This window comes from Montipora capricornis, chromosome 4 (assembly GCF_036669925.1).
Source record: "Montipora capricornis isolate CH-2021 chromosome 4, ASM3666992v2, whole genome shotgun sequence".
In the NCBI taxonomy this organism is placed as follows: Eukaryota; Metazoa; Cnidaria; class Anthozoa; order Scleractinia; family Acroporidae; genus Montipora; species Montipora capricornis.
In genome coordinates this window covers 52,307,963-52,333,905 of record NC_090886.1, presented here as the reverse complement: position 1 = coordinate 52,333,905, position 25,943 = coordinate 52,307,963, and the positions used below count along the sequence as shown (strand labels likewise).

At 38.1% G+C, this 25,943-nt stretch overlaps 2 protein-coding genes across 3 annotated transcripts; one reads left to right on the top strand and one right to left on the bottom strand.

Moving 5' to 3' along the window:
- Window positions 1-712: 712 nt before the first annotated feature.
- LOC138047369 (anaphase-promoting complex subunit 7-like) lies at window positions 713-19,356 on the bottom strand. Of its 2 annotated transcripts, XM_068894199.1 has the most exons (21): window positions 19,143-19,356; window positions 18,177-18,311; window positions 16,914-16,985; window positions 16,537-16,620; window positions 14,990-15,072; window positions 13,093-13,125; window positions 12,893-12,997; window positions 11,568-11,620; window positions 11,405-11,439; window positions 11,201-11,293; window positions 10,778-10,872; window positions 10,177-10,291; window positions 9,372-9,417; window positions 6,257-6,352; window positions 5,930-6,030; window positions 4,418-4,462; window positions 3,095-3,207; window positions 2,661-2,777; window positions 1,915-2,044; window positions 1,789-1,827; window positions 713-1,672 (listed from the first exon to the last, which is right to left on the bottom strand). In XM_068894199.1, the coding sequence occupies exons 1-21, from the start codon at window positions 19,209-19,211 to the stop codon at window positions 1,664-1,666; spliced, it is 1,668 nt and encodes a 555-aa protein (XP_068750300.1). In that variant the 5' UTR covers window positions 19,212-19,356; the 3' UTR covers window positions 713-1,663. The 2 variants fall into 2 exon arrangements, with proteins under 2 accessions (XP_068750300.1, XP_068750301.1); XM_068894200.1 differs by lacking the exon at window positions 1,789-1,827 and having other exon boundaries at window positions 1,533-1,672.
- Window positions 19,357-19,443: 87 nt separating this feature from the next.
- LOC138047372 (peptidyl-tRNA hydrolase 2, mitochondrial-like) lies at window positions 19,444-24,013 on the top strand. The gene is made up of 6 exons (XM_068894205.1): window positions 19,444-19,643; window positions 20,863-20,955; window positions 21,522-21,575; window positions 22,247-22,314; window positions 23,373-23,485; window positions 23,784-24,013. Exons 1-6 carry the CDS (start codon window positions 19,494-19,496, stop codon window positions 23,831-23,833), a joined length of 528 nt encoding a protein of 175 aa, XP_068750306.1. The 5' UTR covers window positions 19,444-19,493; the 3' UTR covers window positions 23,834-24,013.
- Window positions 24,014-25,943: the final 1,930 nt, after the last annotated feature.

Sequence of the window (25,943 nt, the reverse complement as noted above, 5' to 3'; positions counted from 1 at the left end):
GAATATTAAAACACATAAACACCTGACATTTGACTGAATTTTACGTTTTGTCTCTCGAAGTGAATTCATCCAGCTTCAGTTTTATTTTCGCAATCAGTGTCTTGAAGATTTTGTGGAGGACTTTTGTATTTCGAGCTGAATGTTGATTTCCGAACTAAATGGATACCTGGGAAAATCACAATTTTTGTCAATGAAGTTCATTATCGAGCTGACTGCAGAGAGCGGATTCAAGGCGCCTTGTTTAAGCCCCAGCCAAACGAAAGGTCCGCACAGTTCCTGAAGGAACAATTTCTGATCAAGATAGAAAGGAGTTTTGTATTGTTATTTTATGGCTCCTTATTGTATCTCCTATAGGAAAGATATATGTTTACAACACCTCTTCTTGTTATTGAAATGCGTCAAAGCTGGAACGCTTTTGCCTCACAGTCGCAAGGGCCCAGGTCGTCACATGACATGACGTCAATGATACATGTATCTGTACGGTGAGTCGGAAAAATGGTTATCATACTATACTCGTACAAGCCACCGTATATCTATTCTAAACCGACGACTCTCCGGTGAAATTTAACCGCCATAAATGTGATAATGAGAAAGATTATTGATTGGTACCAAAAGTTCCGACAACAAACACCATTTCGTTTGGAGAACGTGCTTTCGCGGCTAAACTGTGTAATTCTGTTCAATATGTTCTTATTTTTAACCTCCTCTAGACCCTGACATTGCACTTTTTTATTGTTGTCATTTTCTGATTACAGTTTTAACGACTGTAATAACTTTTCGATTCTAGTGATCTTTATTTTTTACAATTTGATATTCTTGTTAAGCACTTTAAAGCTTTGTATAGTGCGCTATATAAACGATGAATTAGTGTTAGTATTAAAGGAAACCTCCACGAAAACAACAAAATCACTTTAAACCACAGAACATAATGTTAACAATTAAAATTGTTTGCGTTTCTAGCTTTCTGTTTGGCTCACTCAATCTCTGTTATTAGCTCAGAATTATACTGTATAACCTAATATGGAAAGTGAATGCGTCAAGTGTTGACAAGCTGGAAACTGATTCCAAGTGTTCAAGCGCTCAGAATTTAACGAAAATTTAATAAAATAATTATTCCATTCAAATACAAAGCGCGCGGATCAGTAATCTGGAGTTTGTTTACGCGGGGTAAGAACATCCAAACGCCTGGACGAACTTAGAAGGAAGATCGTTCCCGCGCCATATACTTCAGTTTCCGTATTCTGTCTAGCGATATAGTCTTTCTTACTGAGAGAGCTTCGCTTTTTGGAGATCCCTGCAACATGTCAAGTTAAATACCCTCTTTCGCGTTCCTTAGGTCTCTCATCTTCCCGTCCCGTTGCGTTCGGGAAGTTAGAGGGGGAAAAGGCAGTCTGAATATGAGAGTGAGACAATCCTAGTACAGAAGGGGCTAAGGTATGGCAGGGCAGCGGGCCGGCGTTCAGATGCTTTTTCAATTTTTTTCTGTGAAGCAACGACAATTGTTTCTTTGTCATGCTTGAATATTCCTTCCACCAGGTATGTAAAAATCCCCTAAGTCGCTTCAAAGATGTGAGCCTTCGGTTTTTCTGTGGAGCCAGTTTTTTTTAGCAGTTTTCCTTCGATTTCCAACAGCATTCGTCTCTCTTGAAAACCCCAATGACCATCAGAAGAGCTACAGAATAAAAAAAACCAAATTAACATTTTTGTTGCCTTTCCCAATTGAAACAAGTGACATTAAAATTCAAAACTGGTTGAAAAAAAAAAAAGAAAACAACTTCGTGTTATTACCGATCCACGATCCCAGGAATCTTGGTCTTCGATGTCCCCCTAACAATTAATAAGTACACCTTAAACCGCCGTCATTTGAAAGCGCTTTCAGTTGAACAGTCATGCAGATGGGTTTTTTTTAATTACCTCCTCTAAACTAATTCCTTCTCCGTCTGGCTCTTCGGTTTCATTCGCACTGTCGTGTTCGGCTTCTCCGCCGCTAGCTCTTTCAACATTTTGTATCCCTTCCATTGCTTTGCTATCTCCAGGGTTCATACTGAAAAACCAAAAACCAAATGAGTTGAAAGCGTTTACACTGAATCCAATAACATTCAAGAGATTATTAACCCAATCATTGGGAGAAGTAAATCAAATAAGTGCCAGGATGGCGCAGTGGTGTGAGCACTCGCCTCCCACCAATGTGACCCGGGTTCGATTCCCAGATCCGGCGTCATATGTGGGTTGAGTTTGTTGGTTCTCTTCTCTGCACCGAGAGGTTTTTCTCCGGGTACTCTGGTTTTCCCCTCTCCTCAAAAACCAACATTTGACTTGATTTGCGTTAATTTTTAATTTCAGTTTACAGTGTCCGCAATTAGTGCATCAGCGCTAGAACGACCAGACGCATTATTTAAAGATCTTTCCTTTCCTTTTCTATATAATTGCTGTTAAAAGGCCAATCACAGCGGAGACGGACGATCAAACGTGAAGCCAAAAACCTGCAACAGGCGGAAACCCGCGTGAAGCGCGCGAAAACGCGCACATCACAATTCAGCTTCATTTTGGCACAAGATTCATTCAGCCAATCGGAAAATTACTAAGAAAACCATTTTGACTATTGATATCCGAACGGAAGAAAACCCTCTTTTTTTCTCTCTAAATTAAAAGCATCTCACCTCAGCGCTTGTGTGTAATGATCCAGTGCTTCTTGATAATCACTTGTCAGCGCTAAATAATCACCAAGCAACTGATGCAAGCGAGGAGTGCGGTCATATATCATGTGCTTCCTCAACCTGAAAAAAACAAATCGAATCAAATGAATCAGGGATGCTAATCATCTGACCTTAGGGGATTCACACAAATCACGCAAATCATGAAATTTGTGAATTAATTAGGAATATAAAAACTGCATCATTTTTCACAAACAGTTAGGCAAATTAGACCTCGGATTGGCTTACAGATTTGTGACATTGTCATTTGTCTTGATTCTGCAGAACCAAGGCAATCTGGCATGAAAAATAACTTCAACACTTTAGAATGGAAGAAGGAGAAAGAACAAAAATACAACTGATGTGTTTTTCTCTATATTGGTTTCTTGCGTTGTACTTACACTGCAATAGCTTTATCGTATTGCTGTTTCTTTCCCAAAATCTCCGCGAGCAAACAAGCCGCATCAGTGTATGTCTCATCTTGGGCCAAACTCTTCTCCAACATACTCGTGGCCTGACAAAAGAAACAGTGCAGAACAAAGGAAAGAAAAGGAAAGGAACTTCATTTTAGTGTCTACTCTTCTAGCGCTGGAGCACTAATTGGGAACACTGTAAACTGAAATCAACAAATATTGATTAGTGCAAATGAAATCAAATGTTGGTTTTTGAGGCATTAGAGGGGGGGGGGGCACCGGAGTACCCGGAGAAAACCAAACAAACTGATAAAGCCGCTTTCTTTTGGTTTAGGCAAAGGGAGACGTCCAAGCCAACATTGAAGATGAAGGTGTGAATAGGGAGTTTTGGTTAAAAGAAGAGAAATACTCGCGCGGTACTAATTACAGCCCATATCTTTGCGGTACTCGGTACAACGACGTGAAATAACCAACACAGAGGTTTTGATCTTCCTTCTTTATTTTTATTCTGAAACCGCTAGTACCCAATTTATTTTTTGGATACTTCGCCGACATTGTACGACGTGAACGAAGTGGAAAAACGCGAAAGAGTTACGGTAAAGCAAAGTGCTATTTTGAGGTGACCTTTTCGTCGCCGCCGCCGTCGTAGATCTTAAGGGAAGAGTTTCACGTCTCTGCGCATGGGCAAACTATCATGTCAACCCATTTAATTTCATTGTCATTGAAACAATCAAAAGCACTGATGCAGGAAACGGAAACAATGCCATAGAGGTGGAATTACTCATTGGAATTCCTTTTGCAATCATTTCCTTTGTGTTATGAACCTCCTGCACGCTAATAGATAACTCGTGCGTTCTGACAACTCGTACATAGACTAAAATGTTCGACCAGTGCAATAAATTCGGTGGTCAAAACTAAATTTGATGTTTTCTTTGTAAACCCGCAGTATCTTCCACCAAACTTGGGCCTCAGTCATTCAGTGTATTCTCTTCAATACTCTAATAGGCCATTTCCGAGTTCATGTCTGCCTTCTCTTTAAAGCGAGTCTAAGTGCGAAGTTTTTCTTATAATTAGTTTTCTTTCATATGTAAAGTAGAACCAATTATCATCACAAAAACTTCGCACTTAGACTCGCTTTGAAGAGCAGACAGACATGAATTTGGAAATGGCCTATTAATGAACATCATCTGGTTCAGTAAGAAACGTAAAATTTACAACCGCTGGCGCCAAAGCTTAGACATGCGCAAAACCGTGACACTGTCCTTTTAAAGTCTCTATAGCACATGTCATTAACAGAGCCAATGTACTCACTTTGTCATAAGAAGCTGGTTCGTGAGCCATAACCGAAGCACAAAGCTAAATAAAGAAATATAGAACATAAATAAGAAAATTTTCTGACTTTCTGCATAAAACTTTACCTTTAACACTGTTTTGCCTGGAAAGAACGGTCAACACGTGCAGGGATCTGAGTAAGATGGTGCTAACATTACCAGACGGGTGCTAAAGATCTGATGAATGATAGTTTATTTCCAAGGGGTGGGTGTTTTGTAGATGTTGGAATTCGCCATTTTCGAGTTCATACCTGCCTCCTCTTCAAAGCGAGTCTAAGTACGAAATCTTTGCGATGGTAAATAGTTCTACTTTACATATGAATGAAAAATAATTTTCATAACAAAAACTTCGCACTTAGACTCCCTTTGAAGAGGAGGTAGACATGAACTCAGAAATGGCCCACTGATGCACACTTTTTTAAAAATTACTAATGGACATTTGATTTTTACAAAATCGTGGATCGTGTATGGAAAACAATACCGCCACGTCTTTTTCCCGCACAAATCTAGCAGTAGTCGTCCTAATACTAGATACCGTAGTTTCTTGGTTATAAGACGCAGTATTTTTTCTCAAATAAATGCTTGATGGCCCCAAATGTGCTCTAAACTCAAGGTGCGTCCCACAGGCGAGTATCTTCTTGCGAACAAAATTCGCGCAGGGACGGTTCTTCGATCCTTTGCCGCCATTTTGTATCTTAAACTCGTCCCAGTCTTCCCCTTACAGGGATCCCAAAATGGTGGCCTCACACCGTCGCCAACGTTCGTGATAATGGCCTTCCGAAATTCTTAGCATTGTACAACCAAAAGACCCTCAAGAAAGTACTAATAACAGCAAGGTTTAAAGGTTTCTCCCTAAATTCTAGTTGAATTTCCTTCTGCCATTGTCCTTAACTAACACGAAAATCTTCACTTGAGAGCATAAGGCCATCCCCTTTTTTTTCGCCGTTTCGCGTCGTCCGACCTACCCAAATTTTCGGCATTTTCCAAAAAAAAAAAAATTAACGACGTTTTTAAACTATTTTTATGTTGCACAGGAGTCTCGGTGGTTGATCCTTTTCCCCACGCTCTTAATTTTGCAACAACATTCTACCAACTTTTCCTCCATATTGGTTTTAGGTTCACGTCTTGTTGTTTTCCTGGCTCCAGAGTTATGAGGCTGTGGTACCAGGCCTCCGATTTCGAGACTGCTTATGGTTTGTTTTTTTAGGTTTTGTTTTTTTTTAATCCGACCGACCGACCGACCGACCGACCCAATATCAGGAAACGCATTCGACGCTAAACAAAAAAACCGAGTATGTTGATGAGATTTTCAGTTTGTGGCATAAATGCCGACAAGGTTAAAAGTTCAAGGTGCGTCTTATAACCGAGTGTGCCTTGTACCCGTAAAACTGCGATAATACCGAAAACTGATGGGCCGCCGCATTCCATCGCAGATCAGGACTTATGGGTTACAGACTTTTGATAAGAGTCAACTTGTGCTAAATATTCTTACGGTTAAAGTGCGAGGATTAGCTCCCATTGTCTTGTGTGCATTCTTCGCCACTGTCAGTGCCTCCTTAACTCTTTTTGCAGCCATATAACACTCAACAAGACCTGTGATGATAATGAATGATTAAATATTCCTCGAGAAAACTATTGTAATCGCTCTCTATCCTCAAGAATTTTCTTTTCCTGATTTTTGAGTTGGAAACCGGGAGTTTCGCCTTTTGCAAGTTCGCCCCTTGAGATCGCCCCGTAAATAATCTAGTTCACCCACCTAAACTATATCGAGCTCGCCCTGAGTTACATGTCACGATCAATCGATCAGAACTCTGATTACCTTTTTGAGCTTCAAAGTTGCATGGAGCTAATTTTACTGCTTCACGAAAATGTAACAACGCTTCTTGTTGCTTCTCCAAGGCTTGTAGTAAACTCGCTGAAAAAACATCAGTAACAAACATAGAGTATAACGCATATTTTTCAAATAATCACCAATGAAATTATACTAAAACAATTATTCACCTCAGGCTCGGCGAATAAAAACCTCGACTTCGTCTCAATTTTTATTCACCGATATTCACCTCGCTTTCGGCGAACAATTTTCAAGTACTACTATGACCGAAAAAATTTTTTTTCCTTCGGATTTCAAAATTATGTTAACTAACGCTAGGTGACCTAAGTTTTAAGGCTTGATTAAAAAAAAATTCTGTTTATTTTAACTAAAATTTTTGCATTGTGGCCCGCCATCACTAACTTTAAAGTCACCGCGCACCGGTGGCTCAGTTGGTTGAGCATCGGGCTGTCATGCGGGAGGTCGTGAGTTCGACTCCGGCCGGACCAACACTCAGGGTCTTAAAATAACTGAGGAGAATGTGCTGCCTTTGTAATTACATCTGCAAACGGTTAGACTTTCAAGTCTTCTCGGATAAGGACTGTAAACCGGAGGTCCCGTCTCATAACCCTTGTTGGAAATTAAATAGTATGGGACGTTAAAGAACCCACTCACTGTTCGATAAGAGTAGGGGACGTAGTCCCTGGTGTTGTGGTCTAACCTAAGCTGGACGGGGGCATCTTTCACTTCCATAAAAATTAATTGTAAACTGCGTAACAAGCAGTCTGGCTAAAGTCCCCCACAAAAGTATTGTAAAATTAGTCCTGAAAAGCCCCGTGGGGGAGAGACTAATAGCAAATCATTGTATCTCATTGTATCTTGAGAGAGCTATTGTAGATCGAGGAGAAAATGACGTCAGACTCAATACAGTAGAACCCAGGTATCTCGAACAGCCAAGGGAAACACAAAAAAGTTCGAGATAGCGGGGGTTCAAGATAACCGATCAGTGCCAAATTACAAAATAATAACTGTAATTAATAAAAGTAGTGATGACCCATTGATACGACATTTATTTGTGAAACATTTTTAAACTGGAAGAGTGTATTCTGCATGATTATTCGTTTTGCGTGCATATTTACGCCGCAACAACTAGAGACTCAGTTTATTCTTGCTGGTGATCAAACAGTTTGTCACATCGTTTCTTCGAGCCGATAAAGACAATTCATGTGCTGTAATAGTGAAAGGCAAACCCGTCAACCTTGCCATGGAGACGGCATGCAAGTCCTTTGCACCCTTCACCTCACGGGGAAGAAACAATTCATTGAAGTGTTATAAAAACAGCTTTTAAGCATAGACTAGAACAAGCATACTCGGCATAGATTAATACAACACATGATTTGTATGCTGTAACAAAAGTGTCATGTATAACCAGGTGTGTTCAGACAGTTTCTGATCTTTATTGACCAATATCGCTATTAGAGTTCGAGATAACCGGGTAAAGTTCGGTCACGGAGAGTTCGAGTTAAACGCGTTCGAAATAAACGAGTAAAAATGCTTGATATTTTATTGGCAAATCCCAGGGAAATGGCTTTATGTTCGAGATAGCAGGGAGTTCGAGGAATGCGAGTTCGAGATAGCGAGGTTCTACTGCAGATGGTTTTCAATCACGTGAAGAGAAGGCCATGTGTGTGCACATTATGTACATGTATAGTTAAATTCCGGAAAGACTTCTTTTCTCTGTTGTTCTGTGTACCAAAATAACCGCTGTGACGTCAAGTGAAAACCATCTATAGTTTAAGAATGCAAAACATGTGTGCGCGGCTGAATTAATATGCAGCACGAGGAGTTTCGGGCTTTCAGAGTTTTAAAGTCTTGTTTTGCATGTATAATAAATTGCGTTTACACGCGCAAATTTTGATGTCTCTGCGCATAGGCAAACAGTCACGTCAAACATTTAAAATGTAATTCCATTCGCCCTTGTCACACAGCGGCCATATTGTCCCAGGAAACCAAAAACCTAACTTCCAAGAACAAGAAGTGGTCATAGTCTTCCAACTTTCAATTTCCTCCCAGTTGCATCACTCTTACCACTCCTTTCCGCGAAATAGACCATTTTTGTATTCAATTTAGCCTCATTTTCAGAGCGAGTCTAAGTGCGAATTAATAAAAATGAAGTATTCAAGTGAAAGGAAAGGAAAGGAACTTTATTTAAGTGTCTAATCTTCTAGCACTGGAGCACTAATTAGGAACACTGTAAATTGAAATCAACAATTAACGCAAATCAAGTCAAATGTTGGTTTTTGAGGAGAGAGGAAAACCGCAGTACCCGGAGAAACCTCTCGGTGCAGAGTAGAGAACCAACAAACTCAACCCACATACGACGCCGAGTCTGGGAATCGAACCCGGGTAACATTGGTGGGAGGCGAATGCTCTCACCACTGCGCCATCCCTCCACCCCAGAATACGATTTTAGCAATTGCGTAGAGAAGCCAATTGCTAAATTTGCGTTCATAAACTGTGTGAGGATCATAGCTTAACTTGATTACATATCCGCAGTTCAATATATGATTCATTTTATGAATCATTTCCTTCGAAAAATGAGTGTTCATTTACACGAAAAGAAGAAGTACATTAAGTATCACTATTAAATAACACTCGCACTTGAAATGGGTGAAGATAATTCAGAAGAGGCTTATTTGCGGTGAGAAGTCACCTAAGTGATTTGGTTTTCTCTAGGTTGTAAGTGCTGTCTTTTTAAGAGATTGCATTTAAAGAAGGCGAAGTGTGTCGTAACTTGGCACTTTCTAGCTATAAGGTGACGTTAGGTCATATAAACGGCATAGTGGAAAGTGGTTGTTTGTTAATTATTGTTATTTGTTTGTTACTTATTTGTTCGAGCAGGTTGAAATTTTTTTGGCAGCTATTCAGCTGATGTGGACCTGCTATACCCACCCACCCATATAATCACAGAGGACAGCCACAACACCGGGAAGTTTCTCCTCAGTTGTTTTAAGACCCTGAGTGGTTTGTCCTGTCGGAATCGAACTCACGACCTCCCGCATGGCAGCCCGGTTCTTTCTAAGTGTTCTTGGCAGTTAATTGGAGTTTCGTTAATTTTACTAACCTTTTAAAACCAGTGCTTGGACATTACGATTGTCAATAGTGTGGGCCTAACAAAACAAAAAGGACTTGGAGTTACTGTACCTGGGTTTAGTGGCTGTTTCGGGGAATCATGCCATCATTTACATGCTGAATGTTGATATGCGCTACATCGATCTTTCAAAGTAGATGGCTTTTCTTTAAGAGTTACCTTTAATATCTCGAATCATTTTTAGAACGAATGAAGGGGTTATGTCTGTACGGTGGCCAATTTACATTATCAACTCCGTTGATAAAACCAAATCATTTTTAGAACATTTCCTACCTTATGTACGAGGCGTTTTTGCGTAATTCTTGTTTGACATGTTTAACTCTTGTCAATTTCTAAGTGTCTTTTTGTTTACTTTGTTGTGAGCCAGTAACAATCGTAGTGTAAGTGGCCCGCCAAGAATAGCTATGCTAACTGTGGGCTACCATTGTCTTGTTTGTACAATCATGATTGTGTTTGAAAATGAAGTGACAAGTGACAAGTTTCGAGTGTTGGCCCGTCATCAACATGAAATTAATTTAGGGGACTGCCTGGTTGACACACAGTCACTCCATGTACACCAGTAACTCAGTGAATAAAAGCCATTTTGACCGACTAATAACCAATTATCTGCCCCAACCACTTCTTGGACGAACTGACTAGCCGACCGACAAACAGACAGATACATAGTACTGCACAACTGATTGACTGTAGAAGAACAGTAACGGATGGACAGAGAGATGTACTGTAAAATACTTCCTGACCCTATCTTACACCACTATTATTATCAACTGGCAGCTACCTTCTGTGCAAAATACACTGCTCTTTGTTTGCGGTTGGTCACGTTACAGAAGTGGCCCATGGCAATCCAAGGTTCTGCTTTGAGCTGGGTGACCTGGATCAGATCCTTGGCTAGCCTGCGCAATCACAAAAAAGAAATGACCGCTTTAAGGTCCTCATTTCATTACTTTAAGAGCTACTTTGTGCACTATGCTGGACAGTCTTATTCTGAGAAGTTCTGGAATTGATAATACATCGAACTGACTTCAAGAATGATTCTATTTGAGGGAGGCAGCCTGGTGGACTGCTAAGGGATTTGGTCTAACAGTCTGGAATAATCCTACATTCAAATCCTGCCCTAACCTCAGGCTAAAGTTTTTTGTTCTGGATATGTAGCTCCACACTGGTAAATAACCAAATGGTACAAATGTACATGTGTACGTCCCTGCGTTGGCCATTGCCTGAATTTGTTTGCTTAATTGCTTCATTAGCCCCGAAAAGCCCTTATAAAGGGGAGTGGTTGATTGAGTACATCATTATTTCATAGCAGCACAAAACAAAATATACAGCTATGATTTCATGTATTGCATGCTGACTTAGGTTTGTTGACAGTTAATATATACTTTTCCAGTCCTTCACTGTTACCAGGTCCACCCTGAGACAGTAAAAATGCATAAATATCCATTCCTTGGAGAGTACACGGGTCGAGAGAATGAGCCTGCAAAAACCAAGGATATCTTCATCATTAGATCTCTCACCAGTGATAATGTACAATTATATTATGACTTACATGTATGTCAACAGTAGGACACACTGACCACCAAGAAGAATTCACAGTAAACAAGACTGACAATAAAATTAATAACAATTGAAATGAATGTGGGGAATAAATGATTTTTTTTCACGCACAGTCATTAGTACATGTAGTTCTAATCAACAAAATCACACCCAATTTGAAAGTAGTAGTCTCTGCCTAATCTCTGCAAAGAACTGTCACAAAAGTGGTTGAAAAAGTCTATTAAATAATAAAAATTCAAGACATTTACCCTTTGAAAGAAACACTTGGCGTTGTTATAGTCCCCGGCATTGTAAAACATCTCACCAGCATTGCAAAGTAGTTCAACATTATCCCTTAAACTCTGCAAAATAAAGAATAAAAAGTAAAAAAAATGCTGACAAACAACAAAAACAAAACAAACTGGGCAATTTCCCTGGAAGCATAAATTTAGTTAATAAATTTACTGCTGCACCTGTGTTTCTAGTGTCTTCAGGGCCAGAGCTCCCTCTAAGAAAAGAAAATATTCAATAGTAAGCTTTGACACCACTACCTCTGTAGATTTATCCACAGTTAGTGGCTTCAAGGAGAGAATAGGAGCAATTGAACCTTAAAATAATGAAAATACACTGCCTTACTTGCATGCTTTCCTGATGCTGTTAGAGCTTGCCCTTTCATCCAGGGTCCAAACCTTATAACCATGAGACAAATATTAAAAACAAGATAAAAACAAGATAAAAACAAGATAAAGTTTCTACTTGTAGCAACAAAGTCTAAATACTACAACTTGTTCTTACCCAGACAAATTTGACTCTGCTGCAAGGATCAAGCAATTAGCTTGGTTAATTTGGTCAGGGCTCTCAATCTAAAAGAGTCCTAATTCTATCCTTGCCTTATAATTCAAGATCGTTGTGCATTTAAAGGGATCCTGAAGGTTGGCAAAACGTGACTACAACTCTAGGATTACACCACAATGCAATGCATGTTCTATACATGGTAAATGTTTCAAAGTGTCCCTGAACCCTTCATGTCAACGTAACATCACATATGCCCTTAAGTCTTAAAATGATCACAGTTACGAATGCTAATGTCGCAGCGAAATACCTGCAGAATTTAGGTCGCTGAACAGGATTTTAACCCATGACCTCAGATGACTGTGTCACTAAAAGACTAGTGCAGTGCTAGACTACCAATGGAGCTATATCAAGCCAAATAGGAGCTGGTCACTTTGTGAGAGAGTACACTGTACATGACAAACCCCTGATCTGTTTAAAGTTCATTAATAATTCATGAGCAAAACAGGCCATAAGGTCATCGAAAAACGTCTTGTGCACGTCAGCTTTAAAAACTGACAAACATTCCTCCTTGAAATTCTTCTTATAGAGCATACTCATTCAGCTTAGCTTGTTCAAATCCTTGTATACTAAACATTCTCTTCTCACAACTTGAACCTTTGTTCAGACTCCAGAGGGACATGCCTTTGGTGGAATGTTTAATAAACTCACAGGTCATGTTTTATCAGGTCTAAAACTCCAGAGGGACATGCCTTTGGTGGAATGTTTAATAAACTCACAGGTCATGTTTTATCAGGTCTAAAACCTGACAAAACACTCCTGCTTGTTATTAAACAGTACATAGAAAATTATACCAGGCTTTCATTTTGCTTATTGCCAAAGTAGCGCAGCCATAATTATTAAACAGTACTGCAATGAGCATTTCAAGACTTAACCTTCCAAACATTAGCCTAAAATTTGTTGTACATGTAAATAGGTACTGTACAGGTGCTGTCTTTGATGTTTCGATTTAAAGGGAAATTCTGCTTTGTCGTTTATAAATGACATGTCTCTGATAATGCAGTAATTCTGGGAGGGTCTGACTCTATGGAACACAATCTCATCTCCAATAAAAATAATATTGATAACAGGTCAAATGTCAAATTTAAATTTTTAGCCAACTTTTTTACCAATCTATCCCTGAAGCTGATGACGAGGTCAGTGAGGTAACTTCAGGTCCGGGAACTCCAAGTGACAACAAGCCAATCACAGCTTCCAACGCAAGAGGAGATACCCTGAATACATAAATGAAACGCAAATCAGCTTATTCCTGATATCTCATTCTATTCATTTCAAAAGAAAATTTAATGTGTCTTTGTGTTTCCTTTACCTCAGAACTTCTTTGTAACAAGAAATAGCAGGCCTGTAAGAAATGACATTGTATGAACAATAAATCCAAAAACAACATTTAGTTAAAAGTGTGACGGTTCACAGAAGTACATGATTTGTACATACCAGTCTGTAAATTTTGATTTGTTTAAAGTCGCAGTACTCTAACTTACAGTAAAAAATATAAACATTCTCCATATAGAATTCATAGACATTTCTATCACTCAAAGAAACTCAATATACTGGAAATTCTGGGTGACAAATTATGTTTGCTTTGGATGGAGAGATTAATGCTAAGAAAGAGTAATATTTGAGTTTACTAGGTGTCTTTTAAGGAAACTATATGAGCCAATATTAAATAATATTATTTGCCCATGTTTTATAAATTTTTGCAAATATGTGACCTTCCACGGGAAAACGTACACTAACGCTAAACCGTTAAATTGACCGAAGCGACTTAGATATCCGTTAGTCGTCCGTTGGAAGTTTACATGAAACCGTCAGAGCGTCAACTTCATCCGTTAGAACGTTAGTCTTATCCGTCAGAACATTAGGTTCATCCGTCAGAGCGTCAGCCTCGTCCGTTAGAGCGTTAGTCTCATACGTCAGATGTATAAGTTATTAACCTTATCCGTTGGGCAAATCTTGGATTCTGGTGGCAAATCAATTAATAATCTGTATCGATTGTTCCGGATCAGCGGATTCGTAGAGCGTCGTTTAAAAATGTGACCCTCTTTGGGAAAACCGGCCGTGTCCTTCTACAACTTAGTAGAATTACATGTAGTAGAGCGCTTTTTAAAAAATTAAAAATACTGAGAAAAATGAAGGGTTTGTGTTCGACGTTCACCTCAAGCTGAAATAACTACGCTAATAGGTAGAATGGACAATAAAGACTCCAAAGACGAAAACCAAAGATCGAAGACCCATCCTGCGCGAACGCCAAATTAAATGTGATTGAATGATGCATGACTTACCAAATTTCAACTGAAAAATATCTGTTTAACTTAACCACTCGCCTGGAGTTTCTCGCGAGCTTTTTTGCTCCCTCGGCATCTTAACTGATGATACAGAACTCTTTTATCGTATTTATAGCAAAGAGCTCTCTTATGAACGCACCGCTTTGAATTTATCGTTACTTCGGCTTTGAAAACAACATGAAATGCTACATTTCTTTGGATGAAAATAATAATTTGTTGCATTTTACTTTGCAACTACAGTAGCCAATGAAGTAATGGATGCCGTGAGAAATTCACAATTTAGTAATGTATCGCTTCATTGTGAGTCCGAAGATCAAACCATATCGAGATTAGCCACTTTTATCCGGACTTCGTTGCATTCAGCAGTTATGTCGCCATGGGCGCGCCTCTTCGGAATCGTATTTTAAAAGTCATGCAATCGTTTCTGGTGGCCTGTCTACATCGTAGTATTCTTAAAGCAAAAAACTCGCTGAAATGTGCATCCGATTTGTTTTGGCCAGCTCACGATGGTGCTAGTACTTCAAATCATGGCCTTTGTTCGATGAACGGTAATCGCTCACTACGTTGTGGTGTCATCTATCAGCCTTTCAAGCTTAGAACTAAGACTCAGTGTTAAAGCGCTAAGGCAGAACGTTAGAACTGATGGAAAGAACGTTAGAGCGTTGGCACAAACCGTTAGAGTGTTAGCAAAAACCGTTAGAGCGTTAGCACAAACCGTCAGAGCGTTAGTAAAAAACGTTAAACCAATCTTCAAAACCGTTGAATATCCGTCAACCGTCCGTTAGTTTTAAGCCGTTTAACGGGCAAACGTTAGTGTACGTTTTCCCGTGGAAGGTCACATATTATCACAAAATCAAGCAATGAGTACAAAGTGCTGAATATTACTACAATAATATTCAAAGAAAAAAATGGGATATTTACCTTTCCATGCCCTGCCTTTGGTAAAGTTTTGCCAAGGACATGTTGATTTTAAGAGATCTTTGCTTCTGAGATATTCCCTCAAGCTGCGAATAAAATTATGGTTTACTTAAGATTTATCATAGATAAAACAATCAAACTGGCGGCCTTCTGGTTGGCTCAGTTGGTTGAACATCGGACTACTGTTTGGGATGTCGTAAGTACAACTCAGGGTCTTTAAATACATGTAACATGTAAGAAAGTGCAGCATTTGCAATGGCATCTGAAAATGGTTAGACTCTAGTCTTCTTGGATAAGGACGATGAACCATTACAGTAGGACCCGTCTCAAAACCCTTCCATTTTCATAGCCCTGTGGGGCGTTACAGAACCCGCACAATATTCGCAAAGAGCAGGGCATGGTCAGGAGTTAATGGTGTTGTGATCTGTCTTCTGTCGTATTATAAGCTAGAAGGTCAAAAGTTAGAAAAGTATGAGAGATTAATTATGTTATTACTACCATCAGTGCCTCCCTCTCTAAATAAATTGTTATAATTGTATTGTATTATTGTACTTAAAAGAATATTGACTGACAACACGAACACTGGCCACTTAAATTTTCAGTGTGAAGGAGAACAAGATTTGCGTGAGATCTGTGCTTTTGATTACATGCATCTGCAACTACCACAGAGCCTGACTCACAACACCTCAAAACCTAAAAACCTTACAAGTACTTTTAAGAGGAACTCACAAACTGTTAATTTAAAAGCGGTACAGTAAACTATGCATAATGATAAAAAAATCACTTTTTTCCATCAGATTTTGAAAGTGTGATTGCTTAACACTTGACTGACAAAATTTTGAGCTTTGATTTTTATTCAAAGGCAGTTTACTATGAGTGTAAGTTTTGGATTTCACAGTCTGACATTACTCGCATTCAAAACTGGGTCTAGGGAAAAGTGACATCATTTACATGTGCACTCACTTGCCTAAAATTTCAGCATAAACGCGGCTTACTAATTTTTATGCAAAACATGAGCTTAATGGATCAGTGAGTGATTAACCCATTGACTACTTGGGGTTCCCCATTGACGAGTAAAATCGTCTGGCGTTAGACAGTGAGAGTAAAAATTTTAATACAGTAACTATAAAGTATGGCAAGTTTAGGCTGGTTTAGGGGTGAAAGGGTTAAAAGTGTGAAAGCCCAAAGCTCCTGTACTGCATACACAAGCATTGCATTCTTATAAACTAGTGAGTTTTGGCATTATTTTCTACTCGATCCAGCTGTCTCAAGATTTTTTTAGCGGACCATAAAATAGGAAAATTCCAGCTAAAATAAACAGGTGTCTATTGAAATCACAGCTTAAACCTTGGGTCACTTAGTGTCATAGTACCACTTTTAATTAACAGTAAGGTATGATGATCTGTCCTTTGCTGAACATACTAGCCTTTTAAAGAAATGCCAGGAGAATTGTAAAGGTTACTTTTAAAAAAATCAGAGGTTAAACCAATTCAAGTTATAAGCGATATGGCAGTGCTCATAAAGTACTGGTAAAATGGACTTTGACATACTATTGCTGTTGCCTCTCGGAACTCCTTCATATGCAAATGGCACTGTGATATCTTGTATTTAACTTCAACCTCAGATAGCAAACCCTGAAAAAAGAAAGAACTCACCAATAACAATTTTTAACCAGTCATTTCCGCAGCATCATGCCCAGGACATTCATTTACAATCTAATAAGAAATCCTACATATTTTGTACCAAAGGATGTACTGGTAATCATTTTAACAACTGCACGACTGATAACAGAAGTAGTCAAGGTTAGTATGTCCGCATGTAAAATAATTTAATGTGCAACTTTATTTCAACCGGAGTTCAACACTACACAATCATTATGACAAAACTACAGTGAAGTACTTTGACGTTCTGAAATTTATACACTTACCAGAGGTTGACACGTCTTAGGCTTGTGTTTAATGATAGTTTTCCTCAACTGGACAGCTCTTGTGTAAAAAGTCTGAAGAAAAATAACTAGTTGAAGTTAATACTGAAAATGGGTACCTTTTAGTTGCCTTAACCTTTTGACTCCCAAGCCAACCTGAACTGGCCATAGTACCGAGTATTTTACTCTGTCTAAATGCCAGACGATTTTACTCGTCAATGGGGAACCCCTGGGAGTCAATGGGTTAATGGAACCTGCTCAAGGAGTATCAAGTTGCAGGGCTCGAAATAATTTCTGGAGAGTCTCTGGACATGATGACCGGCCAAATTCATTTTAGCTTGGTCACCACAGTCATACCGTTTCTTGCCTGTCAAATTATATAAAATAAATAACTCTTAAAACAGGGGCCCATGAACCAAAACTGGCGTTATATATTTCCAAAAAAGTTGTTGCTTAGCTAAATATAGAGCTTATAGCAATTTAAAGCACTCATTGTCAACAACGGTTCTTGTTGCACTTCACCCAGGGTTTCAGATCAGAGTTCCGCAAATGACAATACACAGCGAGTTGCTACAACTGAACAGAATGGAAATTTTAATTTATTTCATTTTCAAAACGATCAAATGTGACCGGTCAACATGACCAGCAAGATGAAAGGTTGACCAGTCAACTCCCAAATCAGTTCGGACATTGTCCGTTGACCGGCTCTTATTTCAAGCCCTGAGTTGAACATAAACAAATGAAAACTTTCTTATAAAAATGCAATTCCTTTACAAGCACCACATGACGTTGGGTTTTAATGGCGATTTTCACTGTAGATATTTTAGCAAGCTACAGTCTGCTAACTGGTAAGATAGTTACATTATAGTAGAAGAGGAGTCTACTAATAAGTACATTTTCATGTATGTGTCATGGTTCAATTTTTTTTCTTAGTAAATGTAATTTTCCAAATTATCGGTACTGTTCAATACTGATTTTTCTTTGTCTAATGCCGTGTATTCATTATCTGCAACAAAGCAAAACTGAACTGGTTAAAAAAAATTATGAACCAGAGAAATACCTGAAGCACAACAGGTGCAATAATTATTATTTACAGTCCTGATAAAGTCGCCAAATAGAAGTAATTATAAGGAGTCAGAATATTCATGTTTATTTTATTTATTTATTATTTATTTTTTTTATTAGCTTCGCCAAATAAACAAAAAAAAACAATTACATATACAGAAGAACATTGGCTTATTTAAGGAATTAAAAAGATCGTCTTACTTCTGCCCGTTTGTATTGCTCGTCATCAAATAAACAATCAGCAAAATAAATCAGTAACTGATGCTTGTTCACCATGAAGTTGAGATCATATTTGTCCTGGTTTCCATGATCATTCGCAGACAACAAGAAGCTTGCCTACAAAAAAAGGTTTCACCCTTCAGTGCACTGAAGATGATGATGATAATGACTGCAAGGGTGGTGGTGGTGGTGACTCGGTGATGATGACAATGATAAAAGGGACCTTGAGACTCTGGGATGAGGACAAGAACGAGTACATGAACAAGACTTGACTGCTCGTTTTTAGCGAAAATACTTTAAAAATTTATAACCCGGATGATTAATCTTACTCTTTGCTAGCAGTATAGGTTGCTCAGTTATTCTTATTGCTGGTAACTGAGCCTTTTTGCTGATCAAAAAATGCCAAAACTGCTACCACGTTGACTTGTTTTGACGCAACAACATTTTTGCAAAACCTTGTATTAAAATGATGACGGTATAACATTTTTCCTGCCAAAATGACACTGGTTTGTACATGCTCACTGTTGCTATATGAGCAAATCTCGTACTCATAGTCGTTCTCGTCCTAGAATCTAAAGGACGATAAAGATACTGATAATGATGATAAAAAGTGATAGTGACTACAACAAAAAGAAGCAAAATAATTTCATGATGGTGTTAATTGATCCACCAGAATTCATTTTGTCCTTGCTTTCTGGGATGCAAGTTGGAAGTTCTATACAAGTCACCCTGTCATGAAAATTATGTACTTTGGAAATGGACTTCATTAATTTACTTCAGATCAACAACATTCCAGAAATTTACTAAAATAATTTGAATTTTAATACAAAGCCAGGAACCTTTACGATTGGCATAAAATAATATCGATGATTTTTAAAAACAGCGAAGAATTGACTTATTATTGAATCATTCACTCCTAAACAATTGCTTGAAACTGTAGATACTTACCAACAGCTTTGCGCTTCCAAACAAACCAGCTTCATGTAAAGCTTTCACTTGATCAACGGGCAAGGTCATGTCTGATTCTACGTTAGAAGGAAGGACAGCCTAGGATAATTTTGTAGATGGCAAAGACTGAAATTTGGTGACTTTTTTACAAAACTTTCAGCGCCCAATTTTGACTTTTCCGGATAAAATCAAGAAACATTCGATTTGAAATACGCGCCGGATGGGACCTTGTCAGCAGATTCACTGGACAAATTTATGCGTGCGCCTTATTGAATTGTTACACCTGCTGTTCAGAAAACTGCTGGCTTATTGTTGTTCCAAAGTTAACGAACACGTGAGAAATCTGATGAAATGAAACATAAAATGGAGTATTTTTGGATGGAAATTCAAGGCCTTAGTGGATCATTCATCTTAATATTAGCTTTTCTGATAGGAATTTCTCTTGGCTGGATTTTGAGAGGAGTCAAGTCAGAAAAACGTACGTCTAGCGCTGATAATGAGGTGAGAACTTCTTTACTAACTCCGTTCAGAGATTTTGATGTACTGTACATGTAGCTAGTGGCAATCACCTTGATTAAAGTACATGTAAAAGTAGCTAAGAGTGAAGAAAGGGATAACAAGTAGAGCTCTTCACGTTAGTTTTGCTAAAGCAAATTCCAGATGTCATAGAAAGGAGTATTGGGCAGTGGGAGAGTGGGGAGGGTGTGAGATGAGGGAAGCGGGTAGGGGAGGCGGTAGGGTGCGCTTGCTCAGCAGTTTTAATGCTACATGTGTTCCCCTTCTCCAGTAATTTGTGTATTATTCACTCAATCAAATCTGCTAAACTGCATTCACTTGAATTTCATGTTATGTGCTTGCTGCCATTTTTGTGCCAAGAATGACAGCAAATTAAGGGATTCGTTTGTAGTGAAACTGAGGTGTTGCATCAGTTGGAGAGTAAAACCCAAAATTTGTTTTCATTAAAGAAGTTGCTGAAGATAAAGTTATCACCGTAAAAAAATAATTGGCTGATGATGTTTCAAGCATTATCAGTTTGAGACCAAATTCACTGTAGTTACAAAGGGCTACATGTAGTTCTGGAAACTTCAGGCATTCAAATCTTCACGGTTGGGATTCAACCTTCACCAACTCGCTGATAAAACCAAATTTCCAGAACAAAATGAAGTCCCAGTGGCTCAGAGGGTTAAAGTAACCACCAAAACAGTCATAATGGTGTTACAGTATCAATCTTGTTTTTAACTTGTTATTAAGTGTATGGTTCAATGCCAAAAGAAAATGCTAAAATTGCTGAATGTTCGTAGTAGTTATTATTCCTGTTGGGTGGGATTAAATACCTGTATGGTTGTCCATCTCTGGACTCTGTGAAATCAGGCTGGTATTGCAGCCATCAACTGCATGGCTTTCACCACTACACTCTGAAGGTTGGCCGATCTCAACCTGACTCTGAGGGTTTTCTCTAGCCCATTCGCTCCTATAATCAGGCATTCCAGGATGCCCCCAGTTGGCAAATAAAGTTGTCTGGTATGTGACAGTAAATTCTGTTATTAGTCTCACTCCCTGTATTCAATGAGAAGGGTACTCACATTTGTGGTATATCGTGCAGGTACATGTTTTTTTTTTTTTATATATAATTTGTGCCTTAGCGCACTGTCAATAGTTTTTGTAAATTATTTGTAATGCTGTGGTCTTTTTCTTTCTTTTTTTTTTGCCTTTACTTTAGGGTCTAACAATATCTAATGGTGGTGGCGAATACAAAATGGTTTTAGCAGTGAGACAAGATCTTAGCATGGGAAAGGGGAAAGTTGCAGCACAAGTAGGTAATTCACAGCAACATAAACTGCTGTTTACATGTAGTTTGTTGTAATTGTAAAATATTTGCCTAGCTTTAATAGAATTGAAATGGTATATGATCATGCACATGCAGTGTGTGTTATATGTATATCAAGAACGTGATGCAAGTTCTCTTCAACTTGTTTGACAGAAATTGGGAGAAACAAAAGTCAGTCTGAGAGCCTCAATAACCTTTAAACCGGCAATTAAACATGCGCATTTTTCTTACTCCTGAAGATTTCTTTTGGGACTCCACTTTAGGCAACAATCATGCATTATGTTTACTCTTTCTTTCTCAAATTGAAGTCGACTTCTTTGTCATCTTTTTACATCCTGGTAATTCTGATCAACACAATTCAAGGTGTCAAAATAAATGACAAAGGCCAAAAACGTTGAAAAGAAACTAGTTTGCAAGTGTGTTGCTTTTATTTTCAAAGGCGTTCAACTTGACTTTTCATCTTAATAGCGTTGTCAACGTGTTTGATTGTTAATGCTTATCTATGAGCGGTATTTGTAAAATTAATGCTGTTTTTTTTTTCCTGATTTCAGTGTTGTCATGCAGCTGTGGATCTTTGTAAACAACTTAAAAGAAGTAATCCTAAGGTACATGTACATGGAAAATGAATTTTGGCTATGGTACAATGTTATAGATAGTATCGAGACTGTGGATGTAGAGGATGACTGTTATCCCATTGGCTCCAGTACTGCCCCCTAGGCTTTTTGGGAAACAAAATCATCTGGCTTTAGACAGTAAAATTGATTAACTCTCACTTCATTCACAGTCATTGGGTTAAAAGGGAAATAGATTTTCAGTGGATTCAGAGGTTGTGAAATGCAGTTAAATGTACATGTACATGTAGTTTAACTTTCTCATTCCTGTCATCATTGCTAAAGCTCCCTAATGTGAGGACTGTGAGAGGACGTTTAAGAGGTTGATAGCCCACTGACAAGTAATATTATCTAACGTTAGGCAGAGTAAAATTACCAAGTCTCACTTCTAGGACAGAGTGTGTTAAAATATTGCTTAACCAAACAATGCCTGCCAAAGTGATAATCTCAAAAGTTCTTTATTTAACACCACAAAGTGTGGCATGGTCCTGTGAATCATTTTTGCCTCTGGAAATTCCAAAATCTTGGTCACTTAGTACTGTACAATTCATGTGAAGTTCATACGCTGAAGAAGGTGTTGATTTTGTTGAAAGCTTTAAGTCTGTCACTTAGAAAATCTTACGTTCATCCCAATCATTTGTTTTGGTTTATTTTTCTACTTGTAGGTACTTCATCAGTGGGAGTCAACAGCATGTGCTAAAGTTGTAGTGAAGGCTCCAGATGAGACAACATTGTGAGTATTGTAAAACTAAGGAAGAAATGATCCTCACATTATCTGGGCAATTTATAATTATTCTCTGATAGAAACCCCACGATTGACTTGCTCCCAACTGATGGGTTTGAATCCCATTGATCAGCTTTCAGAAGCTACCTGAATTTTTCAATTGTCTGTTAAGACCGGCAGGTATACAAAACACAGGTCACAGGTCATTATTTTACCAATACAGAAAGTATCCTAAACATTCATAAAAGCTAACCTTAGATCTAAAAACTTTTGTTTAGGCCTAATTAGGCCTAGGGTTAACTTTTATGAATGTTTAGAATACTTTCTGTAGGCAGTAAAACAATGACCTGTGACCTGTGACCTGTGATCTGTGACCTTTGTTTTGTACCTGCCACTGTAAAACACATTAATAGCTTAAATTGTCCTGGACATAATTGTGAGGATCGCTTTTCCCTCTTGCCTTTAAACCCCACTTCAAACACACATGTTTTATTTCATTCTGGTTGTCGGGCTCAAGTCAAAAAAAGCCTTGGTGATGATTAACTTCATGGATACATTTTTGGTCATTTTGAAAATTTGGGGCTTATTTCGGCAAAATCGACAGCACTCAGATCATGTGATACCAAAAATTACCCAAACGTTGTCCAGTGGCATATTATAAAGAAGTACATGTAACCCCCAAAAAATGTCAATTCATTTAATTCTGTTAACCCTGGAATTTTTCTTTATCATGATACTGCGCATCTTAGACTATTGTTACAGGTATGTCATACCATTAACTTGAGCACTGTTTTTACATCCAGCATTTGACTGAAATTCAGAAAAATGACAAATTGAACACTGATGTGTTCTAAGTTGTGCATTTTCTTGAAATATGCTAATCTCTTGGTTTCAGATCACTGTTAAGTTAGGTTACGGACTAGCATCTTGCATTCCAAGCTTAAGGGGTCAACTCTTCTTGGGAGAACTCAAGTTTTTTCGAATGTGCTGAAGTCACCACTTATAAATAAAATAACATTATCATATTTTATACTGTATGTTTCACTTTTTTATTTGTATCTGGACAGAATTGATCTTGCAAAAAAAGGACAGTCTCTTGGTTTAGAAGTTTGTATCATTAGAGATGCAGGAAGAACCCAGATTGCACCTGGATCCAAAACTGTTCTTGGTGTAGGACCAGGTAAGAGCTTTTGTCAATCCTCTCCCTTGCACCTCAACCACTTTTTATCCCAATATGATCTTTAAGACAATGTCTTGTTTCTGTTTGGTTATGGAGAGGTAGAAACTAGCTTTTTAACCCTCAAATTTCAGCATCTTATTTTCCACTGTTTTCAGCTTTTGAAACCCAACAATTTTCTTATTACTTTTTATGTGGTATTTACATGTACGTGAAATTGCTATTGTCCCATTGAATAATTAATTTAAGAATGTTCAATACTCTATCTGAGTAAACTTTTTTGTGTTTATCTGGTTTTTAGGCCCTGTCGACCTTGTGGATCAAGTTACAGGTCATCTTAAATTGTATTAAATGAATGGTGCTTAAGTTCATTTTTATTTTCCTGTTATGGCTTCTTGTACAATTCTTGAACAGTTTTTTTAGATATTTATAAGGTTACCAAAATAATAGGGAATTTTTTTTTTGTTGACTTAAGTGTTTGTTTCATTGCACAATAAAAATATGCCTTCCTAAAGGGCAATTATTTTGACAGCAAGATTTTCGCTCATGCCTTTGGCCTGCAGCTAATTAAGCAATAGAGAACGTTTTCTGTGTTACCATAGCCTCATCTACATTGTGTAAACAGGAGGGGGAGGATGCTGGTTTTTTACTGCTTGATTGAAACAGATTTTCTTGACACACGCTCATATTTCCTACCAACCAATCAAAATGCACGTCTGACAATACATAACCAATCAAAATTCTTGTGATGTCACAGCCGTGTTTCCGTACTCTCATCTAAACACAGCTATTGACCAATGAGAGTGCGTGTACTATCCTTAGGTAATTATTTTATATATGTACATGTACCTCCAGTGCATTTACTTGAGCATGACTCATGAACATCTGTCATAACGGCCGGTGTCTTATGTCTAATTCACACAACATGATTTGTGGTGAAGTGATGGCGTAATCAAGTTGCAGTTGAAGGTTGTCAGCAAAATTTTACTTTGTAAATCATCCTTAAATGGTATTCATTGAATGTGGGATATCATTGGCAGTTATTCCAATTCCTACCGAGGAAAGATGAGACCTGGTGGGAAGAGGGGATTAAAAATTTTGTACATCTCTTTTTGCTCTTTAACGTCACCTCCTCCACCACCTCCCATCTGAGAACAGTCTAAGGTGGTTACGATTAAAGTTAGCATAATGCGAAGCCAAAAAAAATATAGTATCGTCTCCTCTGTCGAAAAGAAGTCAAACTTTCTGCATACACTTTTCTTACTCATTCATTTGAAAGCATTAAAATGTTTTGGAATTCTTCTTGACAATATTAAAGAAAAACATTTGTTGGAACTTCCTTGAAGAAGGACACCGTGTGTTTGTCTGATATTCGACGCGTGGGAATCCCAAACAAAATTCATCCAGGGTTCACTCACTCTTATAATACTCAATCTTACATCTCTAAAAATCACCTCATGCATGTTCCCAGTCCAGTCATACATCAAACTTTCATAGAGTAACAAAACAAGAACTGAGCAACAGACAATTGCAAGAGATAAGCAAACAAAGGTCAACAAACTAATTGAGCTCTCAATATTTTAATGCCTTTAATGAAATATTGTTTTCATTAAATATAAAATCTCAAAAAAGGAGGATCGCTAAATTGACCATAACCATAGAATACAACCCATAATTTAAAATTTTGAGTGGCATGTTTAAAGCTGTTTTATGACTTACACTGTACAGCCTAAAGCCAAATAATTTTTTGATGGGATTGTACAGAAGAGGAGTGGATTCGCCAAGAGATTATTTTCTGTAAAGGCAGCCTAAAGCCAAATTGTTGAAAGGACTCAGTTGACGTGTGGATTCATGAATATGTAAGACACCCTAATCAATCTAACAAGAACTCCAGATGCCCAGGATTGCGAACAATGAGATGAATGCTGATTTTGATAGCGAAGTGGTATCTTAACCGTTGATCTTTTCATTTTTAACAATGCATGTGTCTGGAAATCAAGCCAAGTGCCTCTCTAAGTGTTCTCGTCAAGTGAACACATGCAGCTATGAAAACACCTAACTTACTGTAATTGTAACAGGAACCTTATTGTTGATTCTGTTGTTATAAATTAATGCAAGAGTTGACACCTATACATAACAGGGCACCTCGTGAGGTTGATCATAATTGACTGTAAACCTCATTATTTGAAATCCTGGACAAAAGAGGAACTCTAACCAGACCTTTATACTGATTTTTCTTTTCTAAAGGATGGCGAATCCACATTAAAAAAGTAAGGCTGCAGTAAAATGTTACCAAAGTACCACCCACCCACCCTCCCCCAAGAAAAATGGTCTAAATTTCAACTTGATAAAAATTCCATGAAAAAAGAGTGGTTGGGAGCATCGAAGATAGATTTAGAGTTCAAGTAATCAAGTATTAGATAAATAGTTTGACTATTCAGCAATCCTTAAAGTAGCTTTA

Bases quoted from the DNA above. Each gene is read 5' to 3' on its own strand.
- LOC138047369 (XM_068894199.1), bottom strand. From the start codon at position 19,211: ATGACCTTGCCCGTTGATCAAGTGAAAGCTTTACATGAAGCTGGTTTG. The intron at 15,073-16,536 runs GTATGTCAAAGT...TTTTATTCGCAG, and splicing joins TCCGAGAGGCAACAGCAATA to CTTGAGGGAATATCTCAGAA. The intron at 6,031-6,256 runs GTAATCAGAGTT...TTATCATCACAG, and splicing joins CAACTTTGAAGCTCAAAAAG to GTCTTGTTGAGTGTTATATG.
- LOC138047372 (XM_068894205.1), top strand. From the start codon at position 19,494: ATGAAACATAAAATGGAGTATTTTTGGATGGAAATTCAAGGCCTTAGT. The intron at 22,315-23,372 runs GTGAGTATTGTA...GTATCTGGACAG, and splicing joins GCTCCAGATGAGACAACATT to AATTGATCTTGCAAAAAAAG. The intron at 23,486-23,783 runs GTAAGAGCTTTT...TCTGGTTTTTAG, and splicing joins TGTTCTTGGTGTAGGACCAG to GCCCTGTCGACCTTGTGGAT.